Genomic DNA, 17237 nt, shown 5'->3' with positions numbered 1-17237 from the left:
GTTAGCTACCATGGTGATGTTGGAAACAGAAATGATGAATGAATAAATAAAACAGAGCTTATACTGGAAAACTCAATTAAAACTGATAAAACTTTCCCAAAAACTGACCAGAAAGAGAAAGATTTCAAAAATGACTAATTGAAGATTAATTCCTGCACATTGAGCAGCCAAGCACAATAAAAGGGATATCCTAGTGGATATCCGCTACTCAAGAACCTCGGGGTTTTAGTGACTTGATGACGCTTCATCATGGGTTGTTATAAAACATTAAACGGTTGTTACATATATTATAAGTAATACATTTATGAGACTTATACCATATTCTCAGAAATTACATTGATAAACTAAAAAGAGACAGAGACTGCCATGCCATATTTAAAATACTACACTAACTAGAAGGACGCCGCCTCAGCAGGAAAAGGCACCTGTTACCAAGTTAATGATCTGGGTTTGACACCTGGGACCCACATAGTGCCAGAGAGAATGAACTCCCACAGGTTTTTTCTTGCCTCCATAATCATGTGGTAACATGTGCCAAAGAGGACCTGGTGCTAACAAGGACATGGGCCCTAGGAGGAAACTTACTACTATTCTGCTAAGTGGGCATAGCAATACAACCTTTCCTGATAACACGTTGCTATACTCATGGATCCTTATATTGTTCAACCCTATCAGAGAAGCTGCTTCCTCCATTAGATGCCAAATAGCACAGAAACCCACTACAGGTCAACATGCAGAGATTAAGAGACTTTGTGATGCTCATCCTTTAATGACATGTCTGCATCACACTCTCAGTGCTCAAGAATCTGTGTAGAAGAGGGCTGGAGAGATGGCTCAGCGAATAAAAGCACTGACTGCTCTTCCAGAGGTCCTGAGTTCAAATCCCAGCAACCACATGGTGGCTCACAACCATCTGTAATGAGATCTGATGCCCTGTTCTGGTTTATCTGAAGACAGCTACAGTGTACTTACATAAATAAAATAAATATATCTTACAAAAAAAAAGAATCTGTAGAAGAAGAACAGAAAGAGTGTAAAAGCCAGAGGTAGTAGACTACTTCCAGGAACCAGTATTGTCCAGATACAAGAGGGAAGATGCACATACTAATTCACAGAAAGCGTGACAGCACATATAAGTCCTGCTCAAGTTCAAGCAAGACAAAATCCCAACATGAGGCAGGTGAGCAGGATGAAGTCGCACCCCTAACTAAGGAGCTATTGGTAATCAACAGCTGCTGAGTGACGTTGGTTTTCTTCAATAGATTGATGCCTAGTGTATAGACACACTCCAGGGCAGACCCCACACCCAGGAGTAGTAGACCATAACAAGCTGAACTCCATGTGTTGTGTTGTGGCTATTGTCATTATGCTGTTGTTGTTGTTGTTGTTGTTGTTGTTGATGATAATGATGTTGGGAAGAGAGAGTAAGAGAATATGAACTTGGGTGGGTAGAGAAGAGAGGAAGGATCTAGGAGGAATTTGTGGAGGGAAGTAAATATTATCAAAATATATTGTATGAAATTATCAAAGAATGAATAAAATATTTGAAATACATAAAAATATATAAGAAAAGGAGGTGAGCTTGAGAGGCAGAAGAGGAATTTCAGGAATTAGGAAGAAGGAGTAAAGAATAGCGATGACCAAGATGCATTGTATACATGTATGAAAAATCCAAAGAATTAAAATTAAAAATAACTTATAAAATAAACATTAAATATTTTTCTGTTGTAATAAAAAGTATATACAATAATGCTATTCTTAACATCATACAGAACTTTTTTTAATTAGGTATTTTCTTCATTTACATTTCCAATGCTATCCCCAAAGTCTCCCATATCCTCCCCGACCCACTCCATTACCCACCCACTCCCACTTCTTGGCCCTGGCGTTCCCCTGTACTGAGGCATATAAAGTTTGTAAGACCAATGGGCCTCTCTTTCCAATGATGGTCGACTAGGCCATCTTCTGATACATATGCAGCTAGAGACATGAGCTCTTGGGGGCGGGGTACTGGATAGTTCATATTGTTGTTCCACCTATAGGGTTGCAGACCCCTTTAGCTCCTTGGGTACTTTGTCTAGCTCCTCCATTGGGGGCCCTGTGATCCATCCAATAGCTGACTGTGAGCATCCACTTCTGTGTTTGCTAGGCCCCAGCATAGCCTCACAAGACACAGCTATATCAGGGTCCTTTCAGCAAAATCTTGCTAGTGTGTGCAATGGTGTCAGCATTTGGAGGCTGATTATGGGAAGGATCCCCAGGTATGGCAGTCTCTAGATGGTTCATCCTTTTGTCTCAACTCCAAACTTTGTCTCTGTAACTCCTTCCATGGGTGTTTTGTTCCCAATTCTAAGAAGGGGCAAAGCGTCCACACTTTGGTCTTAGTTTTTCTTGAGTTTTCATGTGTTTTGCAAATTGTATCTTGTATCTTGGTTATTCTAAGTTTCTGGGCTAATATCCACTTATCAGTGAGTACATATCATGTGAGTTCTTTTGTGATTGGGTTACCTCACTCAGGATGATGCCCTCCAGGTCCATCCATTTGCCTAGGAATTTCATAAATTCATTCTTTTTAATAGCTGAGTAGTACTCCATTATGTAAATGTACCACATTTTCTGTATCCATTCCTCTGTTGAGGGACATCTGGGTTTTTTCCAGCTTCTGGCTATTATAAATAAGGTTGCTATGAACATAGTAGAGCATGTGTCCTTCTTACCAGTTGGAACATCTTCTGGATATATGCCCAGGAGAGGTATTGCAGGATCCTCCGGTAGTACTATGTCCAATTTTCTGAGGAACCGCCAGACTGACTTCCAGAGTGGTTGTACAAGCTTGCAATCCCACCAACAATGGAGGAGTGTTCCTCTTTCTCCACATCCTCACCAGCATCTGCTGTCACCTGAATTTTTGATCTTGGCCATTCTGACTGGTGTGAGGTGGAATCTCAGGGTTGTTTTGATTTGCATTTTCCTGATGATTAAGGATGCTGAACATTTTTTCAGGTGCTTCTCAACCATTTGGTATTCCTCAGGTGAGAAAAAAAAAGGAAAAATGTCAATATTCATACTGAACTTTTTAAAAGACTTTTTAAAAGATATTTTCTTCATAAGATCAAACAAGGATACCTCTTCTTACCCCTTCCTTTCTTAAGGCAGGGCTAGGGACTGACCTCAGGAGCTCATACATGTGTGGCGAGTGCTCTTCCCTGGGCTCCAGTCTCAGCCCTATACTTACTCTTTCCATACATCTTTCTGTAAGCTGTAAAGGTAAGAAGGCAGACTCGCCGGGCATGGTGGCGCATGCCTTTAATCCCAGCACTTTGGAAGGCAGAGGCAGGCGGATTTCTGAGTTCAAGGCTCATCCTGAGTTCAATGTCCCTGAGTTGAGGGACATTCAACTCATCCTGGTCTACAAAGTGAGTTCCAGGACAGCCAGGGCTACACAGAGAAACTCTGCCTCGAAAAAAAAAAAAAAAAAAAAAAAAAAAAGAAGAAGGCAGACTCACTACAAAGAAGTTATATAGCCATGTTTGCCCACAGAGGAAATTCAATCTACATAAACTTTTAGAATAAGTAAGTGATTTTAGAATGTGTGTTAGGGTAAAAGGTCAGTCCAGATTTTTAAATAGTCAAATAGCTGTAAGCTAAAATTTTAAACAATACTATTTTGTCATAATTCATAATGAGTAACTGTAAGTCTAACAAAATGTGTAAATCTTATGCTAAAACCTTAAGAATGCTGACAAAGATCCAAATTAAGAGAGATATACTATATTTATGGATTGAGACAATAAACACAGTATTTATAGAATTAACACAAATCCAAAAACATCAAAGCATAATTGTTCACAGATATAAATATATTTGTGTTATTCTAAGTAATGCAAAGAAATTGGGTCTAGCAAATCAATTTTGGAAAAAAGTTAAAGAAATCTCACTATCAGATTTTCAGATACCATAATACAATTGTGATTGAGATAATGAGCATAGGGAAGCACATAGACACCGAGAGCAGGTCCAGTGGTAGAGCCACATGCAGATGGCTCCACCTAAACCCCACATCTTAAATGTTAGATATAAAACTTTTGTCACGTGAAGATGGCCAAAACGTTCCTGAACATTATGATAGTTTCTATTAATTTCCAACTTGACAGGCCATAAAATCACTGGAGAGAGAAATCTCTGGTTATGTCTTTGAAAGCTTAACTAGATTAATTTAATTGGAGTAAGAGAACCCAAACAAAATATGGGCAGTACCTCATGGGCTGGGGACCCATACTGAATGAGAAGCAAGTGAGTTGAGCACAGGCATTGGTTTCCTATGCTGCCCGACAGTGGAGGCAATGTAAACAGCCGCTCGAATTTCTGCCACCACGCCTTTCCACCTTTGTGGACTGCACACTCCACTGTGAGCCAAAATAAACCCTTCCTTTCAACGTTGCTTCTGTCGGGTATTGCAGTAAAGCAACTAGAAAAGAAGCTGATATGCCCGTCTACCAAGTGCATGAACCATTGAGTCCTAATAAACTGATAGATTAGACTACTTCAAATTAGTTTATTTTTGTCCTCTATAAGGTCTTTGTAAGTAGATGTAAAGTACTGTAGGTGGAAAATATCTATACTCTCATATCTTGCATAGATCTCAGAGTTAGACTAAGTAATAAAACAGCTTTACAATAAAATGGCAGTGACATTAGATATAGACTTGTCTTAGGGTTTCTCTTGCTATGAAGCAATACCATAACCACAGCAACTCTTTTTTTTTTTTTTTTTTTAAACCAGAACATTTACTTTCTGACTGATTGAAATCTTTAGGATGAACTGGATGCTGCAACAGCTGCCCTCTTCGGTTTAGGTGTTATTCCCTCATGGAATCCATGTCTGAATCTGTGGTAGACAATCTTTAGGCGCCTCATCCAACTAGTCCCGGTAGTGTTTCATCTCTTAGCCTTGGCACTCCAGTTATACTTCCTCTTGTGCTTGGCAGGGTAGCCACATTTGCCACAATTAGTTGGGGCTGGTTTAAAATTCAGACATTTAGTCGACTATTGTCATAGGGGAAGCATGGCAATGTGCAAGAAGACATTCTGTTTGAGAAGGAGCTGAGAGTTCTCTATCTATGAGCAGGAAGCAAGAAGAGAGTGATATTTGGTCTGGTGTGAGCTTCCCTGTAACACACTTCCTCTAACAAGGCCATACCTATACCAACAAGGCCACACCTCCAACAACACTACTCCCTAAGGGTTTTTGGTACCTATTTTCATTCAAATCACCACAATACTTCTTAAAATAATATATAATTCTAAATAAGCATATGAAAAAGGCATTTAACTTCATTAGCCATCAGGTAGCTACAAGTGAAAAAAAAAAAAAAACCATGACGAGGAGGTACAACTACTTTGAAAGAATTGTCACCTATACTCAGTGCTAAGAATTTGGAGCAGCAGGAACTCACATGCTTTGTTCATAGGGACACTGAATGACACAACATTTTAGAGAATAGTTCGCTTACAGAGTTAAATGTGCAGTTATAATGTGACCAAGCAGTCCCATGCCTAGGCATGAACCATAGGGAAAAACATTGAAAACTTACATCCATATGTAAACCTGTACATATAATTGTTTCTAGGAACTCCTTTAATTACTAAAAGTGAAACAATCTAAACATAGACTTTATATAGTATAGGCACACAACGGAATTCCCTCAGTAATAAAAGAGAATGAACATTTCTACATGCAACAACTTGGATAAATCTCAAAAAGTATTATACTAAAGTAAGGAAGCCAGTCTCAAAAGGTTGCCAACACAATTCCATTTAGAGGGTAGTCATGAAAACACAATAACATAGTGACAAAGAGAGAAGTGTGATGGCAGGAGAGTGTGGCAGCAAGGAATAGCATGAGGGGAGTTAAAAGAGACTGGGCAGGAAGGGAGCAGGGAGAGAGCTGCTGTGTCCAGTTGTGGTAGTGGTGATGCTAGTGACTAAGTGAAGCTCTACGCTCATTACAATTCACAGAATGGACACAAATAAACCGTGTGTTAAAAAGCAAATCCCTCAATCTCTTGGTAGAAACTTGTCTTAGTAAAAGAAACCAAAACAACATTGATCTCTTTATAAACAGTATTTCAAGACATCTCTACAAGGTCTTTCATATGAAAGCAAAGACTCATTCTATTTCTGGAAATCTACCATATGAATCTTCATTCTGAAACATGCAGAATTTCTAGAACATACTAAAAATTCAAGATTCTGTGTGCAGTGGCACACATCTGTAATCTCACCAGGGATGATTGCCGTGAGTATGAGGCTATCCTGGGCTATATAACAAGACACCGTCTCAAAAAAGAAAAAAAGCGAGCAATGAAACAAGAACTGTTCCTAAAATTATATCATCCTGAATTAATAGTAGCAAAGCTTAGTAAGCTTATTTGGGACATGTTCTATGATGATAAAAGTATATTTATTATTGGGGTTACAATTTCTATTTCTTGAAATATAAATACATCATCCTTAAAATGAGTTGTTTCCCAGCTTGGAAGTAGAGTCTGAACCACACAGGGAATTAGAGGTCACCCTAGGCTACAGGAAATCCTGTCTCAAACAATAAAATAAAAATAGTTATTTTTAATTGATCAGGAAATAAAACATAGCACCTTCAGCTTTGAGAATTACAATATTTGCAGAGATTCCATTTAATTTTTGTTCTTTTTTATCCACTTAATGGGAATATAATTCTATCACTTTCTCCCCTCCTTTTTCCCTCCAGTTGCTCCCAGCTCCTCTCCCTTGAACCCCATCCATGTCCCCCCTATATTTGTTAATATGTATCTGTATGTAACAATAAAATCAAAGAAAAAGAAGCTGACCCTGGTATCTGAGTGTAACAATAATGAAGGAAAAGAGACTACCTACTTGTTCCTTCTTACACTCTTCCCAAAAAGTACATGTGTCATTTTTAACCACTGCTTCTCAGTTTTCCTTCTCAGCTTGCAAGTTTAACGTTCAGAAAAGCAAAGAGGGGACAGGAAGGGTTGTAATGTGGAAGATGGGCATCAGGAACAGCTTCACGCTGGAGGCCACCTTCTGCGGATCTACTCTGGGTAAATGTCCTTGATGACCTCTTCTGGAACAGTGAATCAAAGCTAGGCTTTGCTGTAAGATTAATGATTAGGGCAGTTCAGTAGTGAGCATGTTCTTGCACACTTATATTTGATCAGTCCTATAAGCAAGATAAATAAACTTCTCTTGTGGGGTATCTCATATCATCATGTCCCTTTGTTTATAAAAGAATGTTCTGGGATGTACAACAAATAGTTGTTCTTTTTGTTCTTACGGGTTTTTAAAAACGGGAATTCCTAATGATGTCAAGGAAAAGCAATATGCTCTAAATGATTTTATTTGATTTGTTGATTGCAAATCAACAAATAGCAAAAATAGACTGGGTATTTTGCCTTGTCTATTTCTTGGGTTGGTTGGTTCATTCACTCATTAGTTGTTGTCAACTTATATTTGAAAGGGAGCCTTTAGTTCCTGCAACTAGAAATGGAGCCATGCTCTGTATTCTCTCATAAGGAATATCTTTATCATACTGAGCATGTACTAATGAAGTCAAAATATTCTGTTTTATAATGTCTTTAACACTCTTAGAAAAGGTTTCACATCTAGGTTGTATGATGGTACCTACCTATAATTTCAGCACTCAAAGAGACAACGACAGGCAGACCTTGAGTTCAAGGTAAGTTTAGGAAACATAAAAGAATAGTTTCCATTTTGAAAAAGGAAAATGCTGGAAACTCACATTTGTAATTTCTACCTAGGTTTTTCTTTGTTCTTTGTTTTTGTTTTGAGACATAGTCTCTTCATAGCCCTGGCTGTCCTGGAACTCACTATGTAGACTAGATTTACCTCAAATTCAAAATTGTCTTCTAAGTCTCCCTCTGCCTTCTGAGTTGCTGGAACTAAAGGCATATGTCGCCATGCCTAGTGATCCCCTAGCTTTTTGTGTGACCTTAAACTGAGGTAACATCATTCATAATAACGAAAAATATTCTCATGGAATTTTTCTCAGAGTAGTTACCATCACTGTTAATACTTGGTAACCACAGCTAAAACTGTCTTACTAACTTTTTTTCTGCCTCACAACACATAAGCTTTGAATAAGCTTTGCCCCAAAAAGAAATGAGCAAAAGCATTAAGCTATTAACTGACCTACTCCAGAGTAGAAAATTGAAAGGACAGAATGTGGAATCATTCCTGTGTTTTATTTATAATGTCTCACAATTTAGACTTATCATAACAAGAAAAATTAGTACCTCATTCTCCAAGGTGAATCAATTTTGTGATGTTTTAGGCAATAAACGAGGCACTCATTTTGGCACAAAAGACTTAGAGTCGATGGGATATCATTTTTGTGATTCTCTATTGGACTACTGTGATCCTGACCGGAGCAAAGTAAGTCAATTCAATTTGGATAAGTATCAGATTCAGGCTATCACATAAATGGTCCGTCTGCTGTCCTACAGCAGGTTTCCCTTTTTAATAGTCTAATGGTTTTCTGAGTTTGGGTGTATGTAGTAATCACCCTGTGACTATTACTATTGATACATCTAAATATTCAATTAGCTTAATTAGAAAGTAATGTTATTCTTATAATGAACTCATTTATATTTTTTCTTAGTATTATCAGTGCTTGAAAGAATTAGAAGAAATGGAAAAACATATGAGCTCCGAAAGAGTCTCTGATAACACAGACGCTTCTCTAGTAGAAATTTCTTTGGATGTAGAGTCTAGGTAAGTCTAGAACATTGACATAATTTGTTACACTCTTTTACTGAGCTATTTTTATACTACTTGGATATTACTGTCAGTTCCACACAGAAAATTCTGACTCATATTAGGGAAAGCTTTCACAAGTGCATTATCTTGGTCAACTATATCAAGGCTTCACTTGATTTATTCAATAATAAGCACTGTCATTTGCCATGTGTTTACTATATGTGAAAGACACCCCAAATTGTTTTGCATTGCCTCTATTTATCATTTAGAAAATGTTATATCTACAGCAAAACCAAGTAGACATTAGAGAGGTTTAGCATATATCCCCTCCCCTATTCCTATACATCCAGGGCCTCTTCTCCTGTTATCAACATCCCAGAGTGATATTTCAATGAATTTTATTAACACCCAGTTGTCACCCAGTGTCCATAGTCCACATTAGCAGATACTCCAGTCAGAAAGTAGTTTCACATGCTGTGGATTTGGACAAATTTATAATGACATGTATCCTACCATCATAGTATAAAACGGGGTATCTTCACTGTGTGGCCTCATGCCTCCGTTTATTCTTTCTACCTTAACCACTGGCAACCACAGCTCTCTATCATTGTCTACTCAGTTTTGCCTTTTCCAGAGTGTCATCTGGCATGAAGTGTATAGCATATAAGCTTTTCAAACTGCCTTCTATCACCTACTTACATGCTTACAAAATTCCTCTGTTCTTTTCATGGTGCAACGGCACATTTATTTTTTAGCTGTAAATAGTAAGCATTGTCTGAATATACCAGAATTATCCACTCAACTGAAGAATACTTATTTGCGGCCAAGTGTCAGCATCATAAATAAAACTTCTATAAGCATCCTTCTGCAAGTTCTTCTGTGATACATTCTCATCTCCTTTGAGTAAGAATCAAGCATTGTGATTGCCAATGTAAAAGTACAGTTTGTTGTACTGTTTTACTATGTGTGCCCTTTCTAGCATGCCCAGTATAGTGTTGTAGGTCTCACATCTAAAATCCCAAGAGTCGTATTGCCCAGGACCAGATGGTGAAACACTCACGTCATGCAGAAGGGGCTTCTCTCAGAGCTGTTCTCTCAGGATTGTTTTGATTTGGGTTTATTTGTTCCCTTAGACAGTGGAGTAGTACACTTGCTCTTTACAATTAAATTTCAGATGTTAAGAACTCTTAAAAGAGACCTACAGTCAATGAAATTTTAAGTTGACAATGTCATTGCTGATGATTGTTCTACAGTACAATATTGTATATGGAATTCTAGAACTTACTCCTTAACTGACCTTCATGTCTATTAATTAGTAACTTGCATTTCTTTTGCTTCTGTTCTTAATAACCACCATCCTCTGATGCTATGAATTAGACTATTTTAGCTACCTAATATAGATAGATTGGGTACTATTTTGGAAAATGTTGCATTAAATATGTTAGTACTATCAACTTGTCAGCGCTAGATTTAGATTTTTGGATTGATGTCCAGTGATGGTATATCATTTGTATCAGCCAGATTTACTATCAGATCACCTACTGCTACTATATTTTAGTGTCTAAAGAACCTCCATACTATTTTTAATGGAAGCTGCTACATCAGTTTGAGTTTTGTATTTGCATTATAAATTTATTTGCAATTTCATTCTTGTAAATGTAAATATACAGTTTCCTAGAACCATCTGCTGGAATGGTTATCCTTTCCCTATTATGTACCATTGATACCTCGGTTGGCTATCAGTTGACTATTGTGAGATTAATGCTGATTGTTAAATTGACTTTCTTGAGAGACATCTAAAAGATTAGTAAAGCTTACCTGTGACTGTACATTTAAGGGACATTTGAAGAGAGGATTGATTAGAACAAGAGGGCTGTAACAGTTCATTCTATTGATGGATTCAAAACTTCAGACAATTGGAAGATGAGAGAGAACTATAACAGATAAGGTCCAATTAAGTTGCTGGGACTGTGACTTTTTAAGAGTTTGTCTTTGTCTTTGCCCTGGACCTTGCTCATTATTATTCTTCTAGAGAGAGAAGGACAGGAGACTATTAGGACAGAGATATTAAAACATAATATAATCAGGTAGGCTGAGGGTGACTTACTGTAGACCTTGAGTGGCTCATCGTGTAAGAAATTCCTGAAGTTATATAGAAGGATGTCACAATTAGGCAGAAAGTTAAATATTGTCTAATACTGACTTGACATTTCAAATAAAAATATCAACAATTTTTAATAATAATTAATAAAGCCTTGTCTTGAGAAAACAACCTAAATTTTATGACATGAGCAAGAGGGAAGTCTATGACGAGAATTCTAATTGCCTTATGAGAATACCATTTTCTGTTTAATATTTATTCTTCTAAAAGTGAATGACAGTGCATAAAAATAGTACTATTTTATATCTATTTTCTATTGTTAGTTATGCAGTAACTATTAGGTTTCAGATAATCTAATGGAATTTTACTCATGACTTAAGAACCATGTGTGAATAGTGATACAATTTTTGTCCAGTCTGTCAGTCACAAATGCTAAGTTCTCTCCACTGATTCTTCTGTTAGTTCTTATTGTTACAGTTCTTCTTCACATATTTTCACCTATTGCTGCTAGTGTGCTCTTGCTTTCTTAATCAAACTACAACAATGCCTTATACATACTAAGTTCCACAACTATTTGGAAGCTTTCTTCTGAACCCTTTTCAGTTCGCAAGTAAAAGCATTTAGTAATTTTCACGTTCCTCTGTTTTAAAGATAGATATGCGTATGTAGGATGCAGGGTATTAGTGCACTTCACGAGTGAAGCTTCATAATTATGTATTAGGTTTTATACAGTTTCCAGAAGGAGAGATATTAACCAGATAATTCCACATTTTATAGATTCTTCTTGATAAGCATATTGGAGATAGGAAAAGAAAATACTATCTCAATTTTTCAGAGAGCCAATATGTTTAAAAAGCAGTTCTAGTTAGGCATGATGGTACATCGCTACAATTTCAGGATTTGGAATCCAAAGCAGAAGGATGATAAATTTTAGGCCAGCCTGAACAACATACTGATACCCTTTCTCAAAAAACAAGAATCATTCTAGACAGCATACTCTATTTGTGTCATGTTTTATGGTGCTAGATAATAGAAGATTTCTTTGTACATTAAAATACTTGATCTTACTTCTTTTGTGCTGGCTTAGAATTGCCATTAAAACTATATGTCATTCTCAAATAGTCCATCAACAGTGATAGATTTGAGACTGTGGAATTTTGTGCAGAAATAAGGAAAATCTGTATATACTGATAGTCTGTAAAAAGAAACAAGCACACAAAAGTTTTATATAGGAAGAATAATATCTTTTTTATGGAATAAGGATAGAAAATGTACAGTTATTCATGTTTTAAGATCTAAAACAATGAAAGAATAAGTTTTAAAACTAATAAAGGAAAAAACCCAATGAAAATTTAATATGCATCATTAGGAAATTGCAAATTAAAACAATGAAATACCACAACAAACATTTTTAGAATTTCTTAAAATCCAAAATCCTGGCAAATGTGGGAACATAGGACCTCTCTTTTGGGTGGGATTATTTTGAGTGACTCTTCCTGGGGAGGTGTGAATAAAGTTATATTCATCCTAGAGAGGGCCCCAATACAGACCAAGGAATCATTTGACTTGAGTTTAGCTGGTGAGCCTGTGAACGCATATTGAAATTACTAACCAAAGTCTATGTGCCTCAAAGGCTGCTGCAGCACCAAAGGCCCTTCCCAGCACAGGTGACAACTCACCAAAGTTGCATCCATAGTGGCCCCTGACCACTTCTGCTGATACCTCTACTAAAGAAAGCCTCCTTCCCAGAAGCTGACTTCTTAGCAAATCTGAAGTAGGGGTTGTGGCTTTTGTAACGTTCTGAGTTTCCTGAGCCTTGTAGGTTTCAGGACCTCCCTGGGCCTTAGCTTCCTGAACCCGATAAATCTCCTTCCAAGAGAAATGTTTTAATTCACAGGAAATAGCTTTACAACACTCTGTCGTTTGCCTTGGCTCTTACAGTCGTCCCATCGTCTCTTCTGTGCTGTCCCCTGAGCCTTAAATGGAATTATATAGCGTGGAGTCACTATTCCACAGCAACAGTCACTTACTCCCAGCAACCTCACCTTTTGTGAGTTCCCATTGTAGCCACTGCACACTGAAAACGTGAAATCTCCTTCCATATCAGTAATCAATGTACATGATCACAAAAGAGTTAGAAGGCAGGTGAACAGGCTCATCATATTTGATTGGCAGACAATAGTGTTCAGATGCAGAATATTTGCTAAAAATCGTAATGTTTCCTATAAAGGTCATTATTAAGGCCTTCATTTTCATACTGTTCCCGTCTATGCTAAAGGTAGATCTATCTTCTATCACTTCAGCTTATTCTCTCATATTTTCCATTTTCCCTGCAAAATCATAACTAACATGAAAAATAGCACCCATGTGTCTTCTACTTAAAATTCCTCCCTGAGTTTGGCACATTCTCTATGGACAGACATATCAGTCTTAGTTGCTTGTCTTACCCACAGCAAAGGCCACACAACTGATGTCACACCCTCAGTACAGTCCTGTCCCATACATGATACTTTTTTCTATTTTTGAAATTAAAAGAAAAAAATTACTGTAGATCTGAAAACAACTCCTACAGATGTGACTTTTCTATAAAACCGTAGTTACACAATGCATTGCATGTAACACATTAAAACACACATTAGACAGAAATACAAAAACCATTATCCCACAATTCTGCAACAATTGAGCACAGATAACATGCCTAAGGAACAACATGGCTAACTTACAAAGAATGGGCTCTTAAGCACTATTAGCAGAAAAGCATAAGTGTATGTGTGTTCAGTTGCATACACTAAAGTGAACCTTAGGCACTAGGAATCAGCATTTTGTCAATGAGCAGTAACACATATTATAAATGTGCATAGTGTCAAAGGAACATTACTAGCATTAAAAAGGAGCTATGTCCACTAGGCAGTAAAACGCTCTACAGCACTGTTTCTCAACTTGTATGGGTCAGGACCCCAGAAATATCATAAAGCAAAAGATAATTTTAAGATTGGGAGTGACCACCACATGAGGAACTGTATTAAAGGGCCACAGCATTAGGAAGACTGAGGACCACTGCCTATACCACATCTGTTGTCCATTATCAAATACACCGGTAGAAACTTTGAAGTGGGAAAAAAAAAAAGAAATAGAAATAGAAAAGCAGTGCCCTCTATTTTCTCTGTTTAAAATCAAACAAGAAACAAACAGCAAGTCTGCTGTGCACTAACATCTTCAAAGTCCATCGTTTGTACAGAAGGACTAAGAGCCAAACTCTGTTTGCAGAGACCCAAACATGAGGGAGAGCACGCCCCTCACACGGCTTTCCGATGACTCTCAGGAGGAGCCACTTCGTAATCACTGGCCCTGAACAAAGGTGCAGAAGGCTTCGCCAGGTACTTGAGGAAATCATGAAAATCTGAGAGACTGCAGTATGCTGAAATTCTCACAGATCGCCCTGATGCACCCATGTCCTAGGTGCATGGAGCACCACATTTACTGAGCTTATTTGCCTGGTGATCAAGCCCCAGTCATCCACAGCCGTGGTGTCAGCTTTCAGGAATCTTTAACTTCAACCCTGTCCATAAATTTGTCTTCATCTCCAATAGTTGGATCTACTTGGGCCCTCTTCCCAGGAGGCTGAGGTGTCTCATGGTACTGTCACCATCTCCATTTCCTGGAGGTTTCTGCCTGTCCCTTTTTGTTGTCATGTCATTTTTTCACTGCAGGCCAGATGTCGTCTTACCAGGAGCAGCCAGCCCCTCTCCTCTTGCCCTCCGAGTGCCTTGCTCCTGATTAATTGGCCTTTAAAGTTCTCTGTTTCTGCAAATTTGTGTCCATGTATTTAAGAGCTCTGCTTTCTGGAACCCATTCATCCCAATTTCTGTTCCAACCAGTGCGATGTATGAAATATTCCCCTTGTTTGTCCTTTTGGCCCTTGCTTTGTAAAGATGAAATCCATGAAAGCATAGCACTCGCTCTCCCTGCTGGAATTTAGGCCTTAGGTCTGCTCGGGTACCAAATTTGTAAGTGATTCACTACCTCCTCCTTCTCCCACCACCTGCAATTACCACCCTCCTACTGTCTACTGCATGCTACTTTCAAGGCTGCCACTGTAATTTCTAGTCCATCAGCATTTGGGGGTAACCTCATACTTGTATGATAGATGCCATTCATCAAGAAGACATATCACTCCATACCATTTAGAAGAAATTGGTCACTGGGATTGCTCCTCTCTCAGATGTCTCAGGCTTGATTGCGTATCTTATCACTCATGTAACTTGCACTACAATAAGGAGTTATGCCATCTTAACCATGTAAAAAATGTAGCCACACTAGAATTGTCCTGTGGATTTTCTACCCTTAGACAGATGTGCCATAATTGCATGACTGGGTCATGAAACTACTACATACTAGCTCATCCTTGGTTCTTGGGTTTTAAACCAAACAAAGTGAAAAAAGTCCACACAGTATTCATAATAGCTTTATTTATAATTGCCCAAACTGGAAGCAACCAGATGTCTTCCAATAGATGGATGACTTTTTTTTAAGTGTGTCCATATAATGCACTATTATTCAATGATTAAAAATAAGTGAGTTGTCAAACCATAAAGATATAACAGAACAGAAACTTGAGTCCATATGGCAACCACATCAAGTGGGTTTCATCTCGATGAGAACAAAGTCAAAACAAACCATGGCCAAGAAATAATAACTGAGAAAGATTTGCTATCTCTAGCAGGTACGGAGAGCCAAAAGCAATGCCTTCCTTAAAGGCAGTGTGGGAGTTTTACTTAGAAAGCCTATAAAGATTAATATAAGAAAGCACTATAAGGATGGACTTCCCTGAGCATGCTCAGTTAAGGAGTAGATTTCTTGACCATGCTCAGTTTAATGTCATGCTTCACGAAAGAATGATGGCAGAGACATTGGGGCATTTGTAGCCTGGGGTCATGTAGTAGATATGAAAAGGGAAAAACGGCAGACAAGACATGTTCAATTTGCATCCTAAAGGTAGCAAACATGCTCAGATTCATCTCAAAGATAGTGCACAGAAATGCCTCTAGGCTTATCTAACTTTGTTCAAAAAACCTTTGGTTGAAATAAAGGAAATGGCACTTTAGTGGTATATCAATCTAGGAGTTTGCCTCTAACGTGTCTGCCTCAGTCTTGGTAGCAATCCTGGGAAATGAAAGACTCCTGATAAAGCTATGCACTGTATGTACTCTGTGTGACATGATGGGCAAGACAAAGCTAGAGGGAGAAAGGAAGGGTCAGTGGTTGCCAGGGGTTCTCTGGAGACAGAATCATGGATAATCAAACAGGATTTTTGAGTCAGTGAAGCTGTTTGATGCTGTTGTGGTGAAAGATACATGTCTTTATAAAGTTTTCAAAACTTACAGAATTTAAGTCAGCTACTAAACAATAAATTTGCTATCAATTGTAACAAATTCCCATGTAGCATAAGAAGCTGATAGTAAAGGAAGTTGTGCAGGAGGGAACTGTGAAATATCTATTATGCACTTCTGTAAACCTGAAACTATTCTTAAAAAGTAAAATCTATTTATTAACAATAATATATCAAAAATACAACCCAGAAACATTTCCTTCCATGACTTATCACTCAAGTAAATAAATTTGCTGCCACTGTACTAAGCAATTATAATTAGAAATAGATTTGTGTTTGACCTTTTTTTTTCCTTGAGGTCCTATTCTTTTGAATTATCTTTTAAATTATCTTTAGGTAAAATTGAAATCTAGTGATGTAAAATTAATTTTAAGAGCCAATGATAGCCATATGAGCTGGAGAACTACACAGATCCATCGCTTATGTGTTTCCTTATTAACAAAGAACAGTGAGTCTCACAGTGTACCAGGTGACATAATAATAAAGCAATCCTCCTTCCAGGGCGCTTACATTGCAGCAGCACAACCCCAAACAGTTATACCTTCTGTACATTGAGAAAGTAGAAATACCATTTCTAAATTGGATGAGACCACCAAATAATAAAGAACTTTTGTAAATATCATGCTCTGTTTAATTAGGACTGTACATTCGAATAAGATGATAAAGTAGAAGTGACATGGAAATTTTACATTCTGAAAACTGTAATTGTTATTGTTTTCTTGTTTTAGTAGTCGAGGCTCTGACAGCTCAGAGTCCAATGACACTCAGACTTACCTTCTCAAGGTGACCTCTCAGGTATGATTAAAAGTTTAGCCTCAGTGTGGATATGTTAAGCAGGTACACTGATATTGTTACTAACAACCAAGAAGAAGGTTTGTGCTTTTATCATTACTGTATAGTAATAATTGTTTTTTCTTATTATGTGCATTATCTTTAAATTCTAGAATTTTTATTCCAATCCTTTTATTTC

General features: G+C 37.7%; 1 protein-coding gene and 1 pseudogene across 4 annotated transcripts in view; one reads left to right on the top strand and one right to left on the bottom strand.

The window, feature by feature from the left end:
• Positions 1 to 17237, top strand: part of Agbl3 (AGBL carboxypeptidase 3) — an 87852-nt gene that overhangs the window by 29881 nt on the left and 40734 nt on the right. For all 4 annotated transcript variants that reach the window (XM_029478388.1, XM_085840740.1, XM_021164428.3 and 1 more), the window contains 4 exons: positions 6976 to 7102; positions 8353 to 8453; positions 8680 to 8792; positions 16996 to 17062. In XM_029478388.1, the coding sequence (XP_029334248.1) occupies positions 6976 to 7102; positions 8353 to 8453; positions 8680 to 8792; positions 16996 to 17062 (408 nt within the window). The remainder of the gene's footprint in view (positions 1 to 6975; positions 7103 to 8352; positions 8454 to 8679; positions 8793 to 16995; positions 17063 to 17237) is intronic.
• On the bottom strand, positions 14306 to 16684 carry LOC147004017 (mortality factor 4-like protein 1 pseudogene; annotated as a pseudogene).

This window comes from Mus caroli, unplaced genomic scaffold (assembly GCF_978045245.1).
Source record: "Mus caroli unplaced genomic scaffold, Mus_caroli_1 scaffold_7, whole genome shotgun sequence".
Taxonomy (NCBI): domain Eukaryota; kingdom Metazoa; phylum Chordata; class Mammalia; order Rodentia; family Muridae; genus Mus; species Mus caroli.
This window is presented reverse-complemented; position numbering and strand designations above follow the sequence as displayed.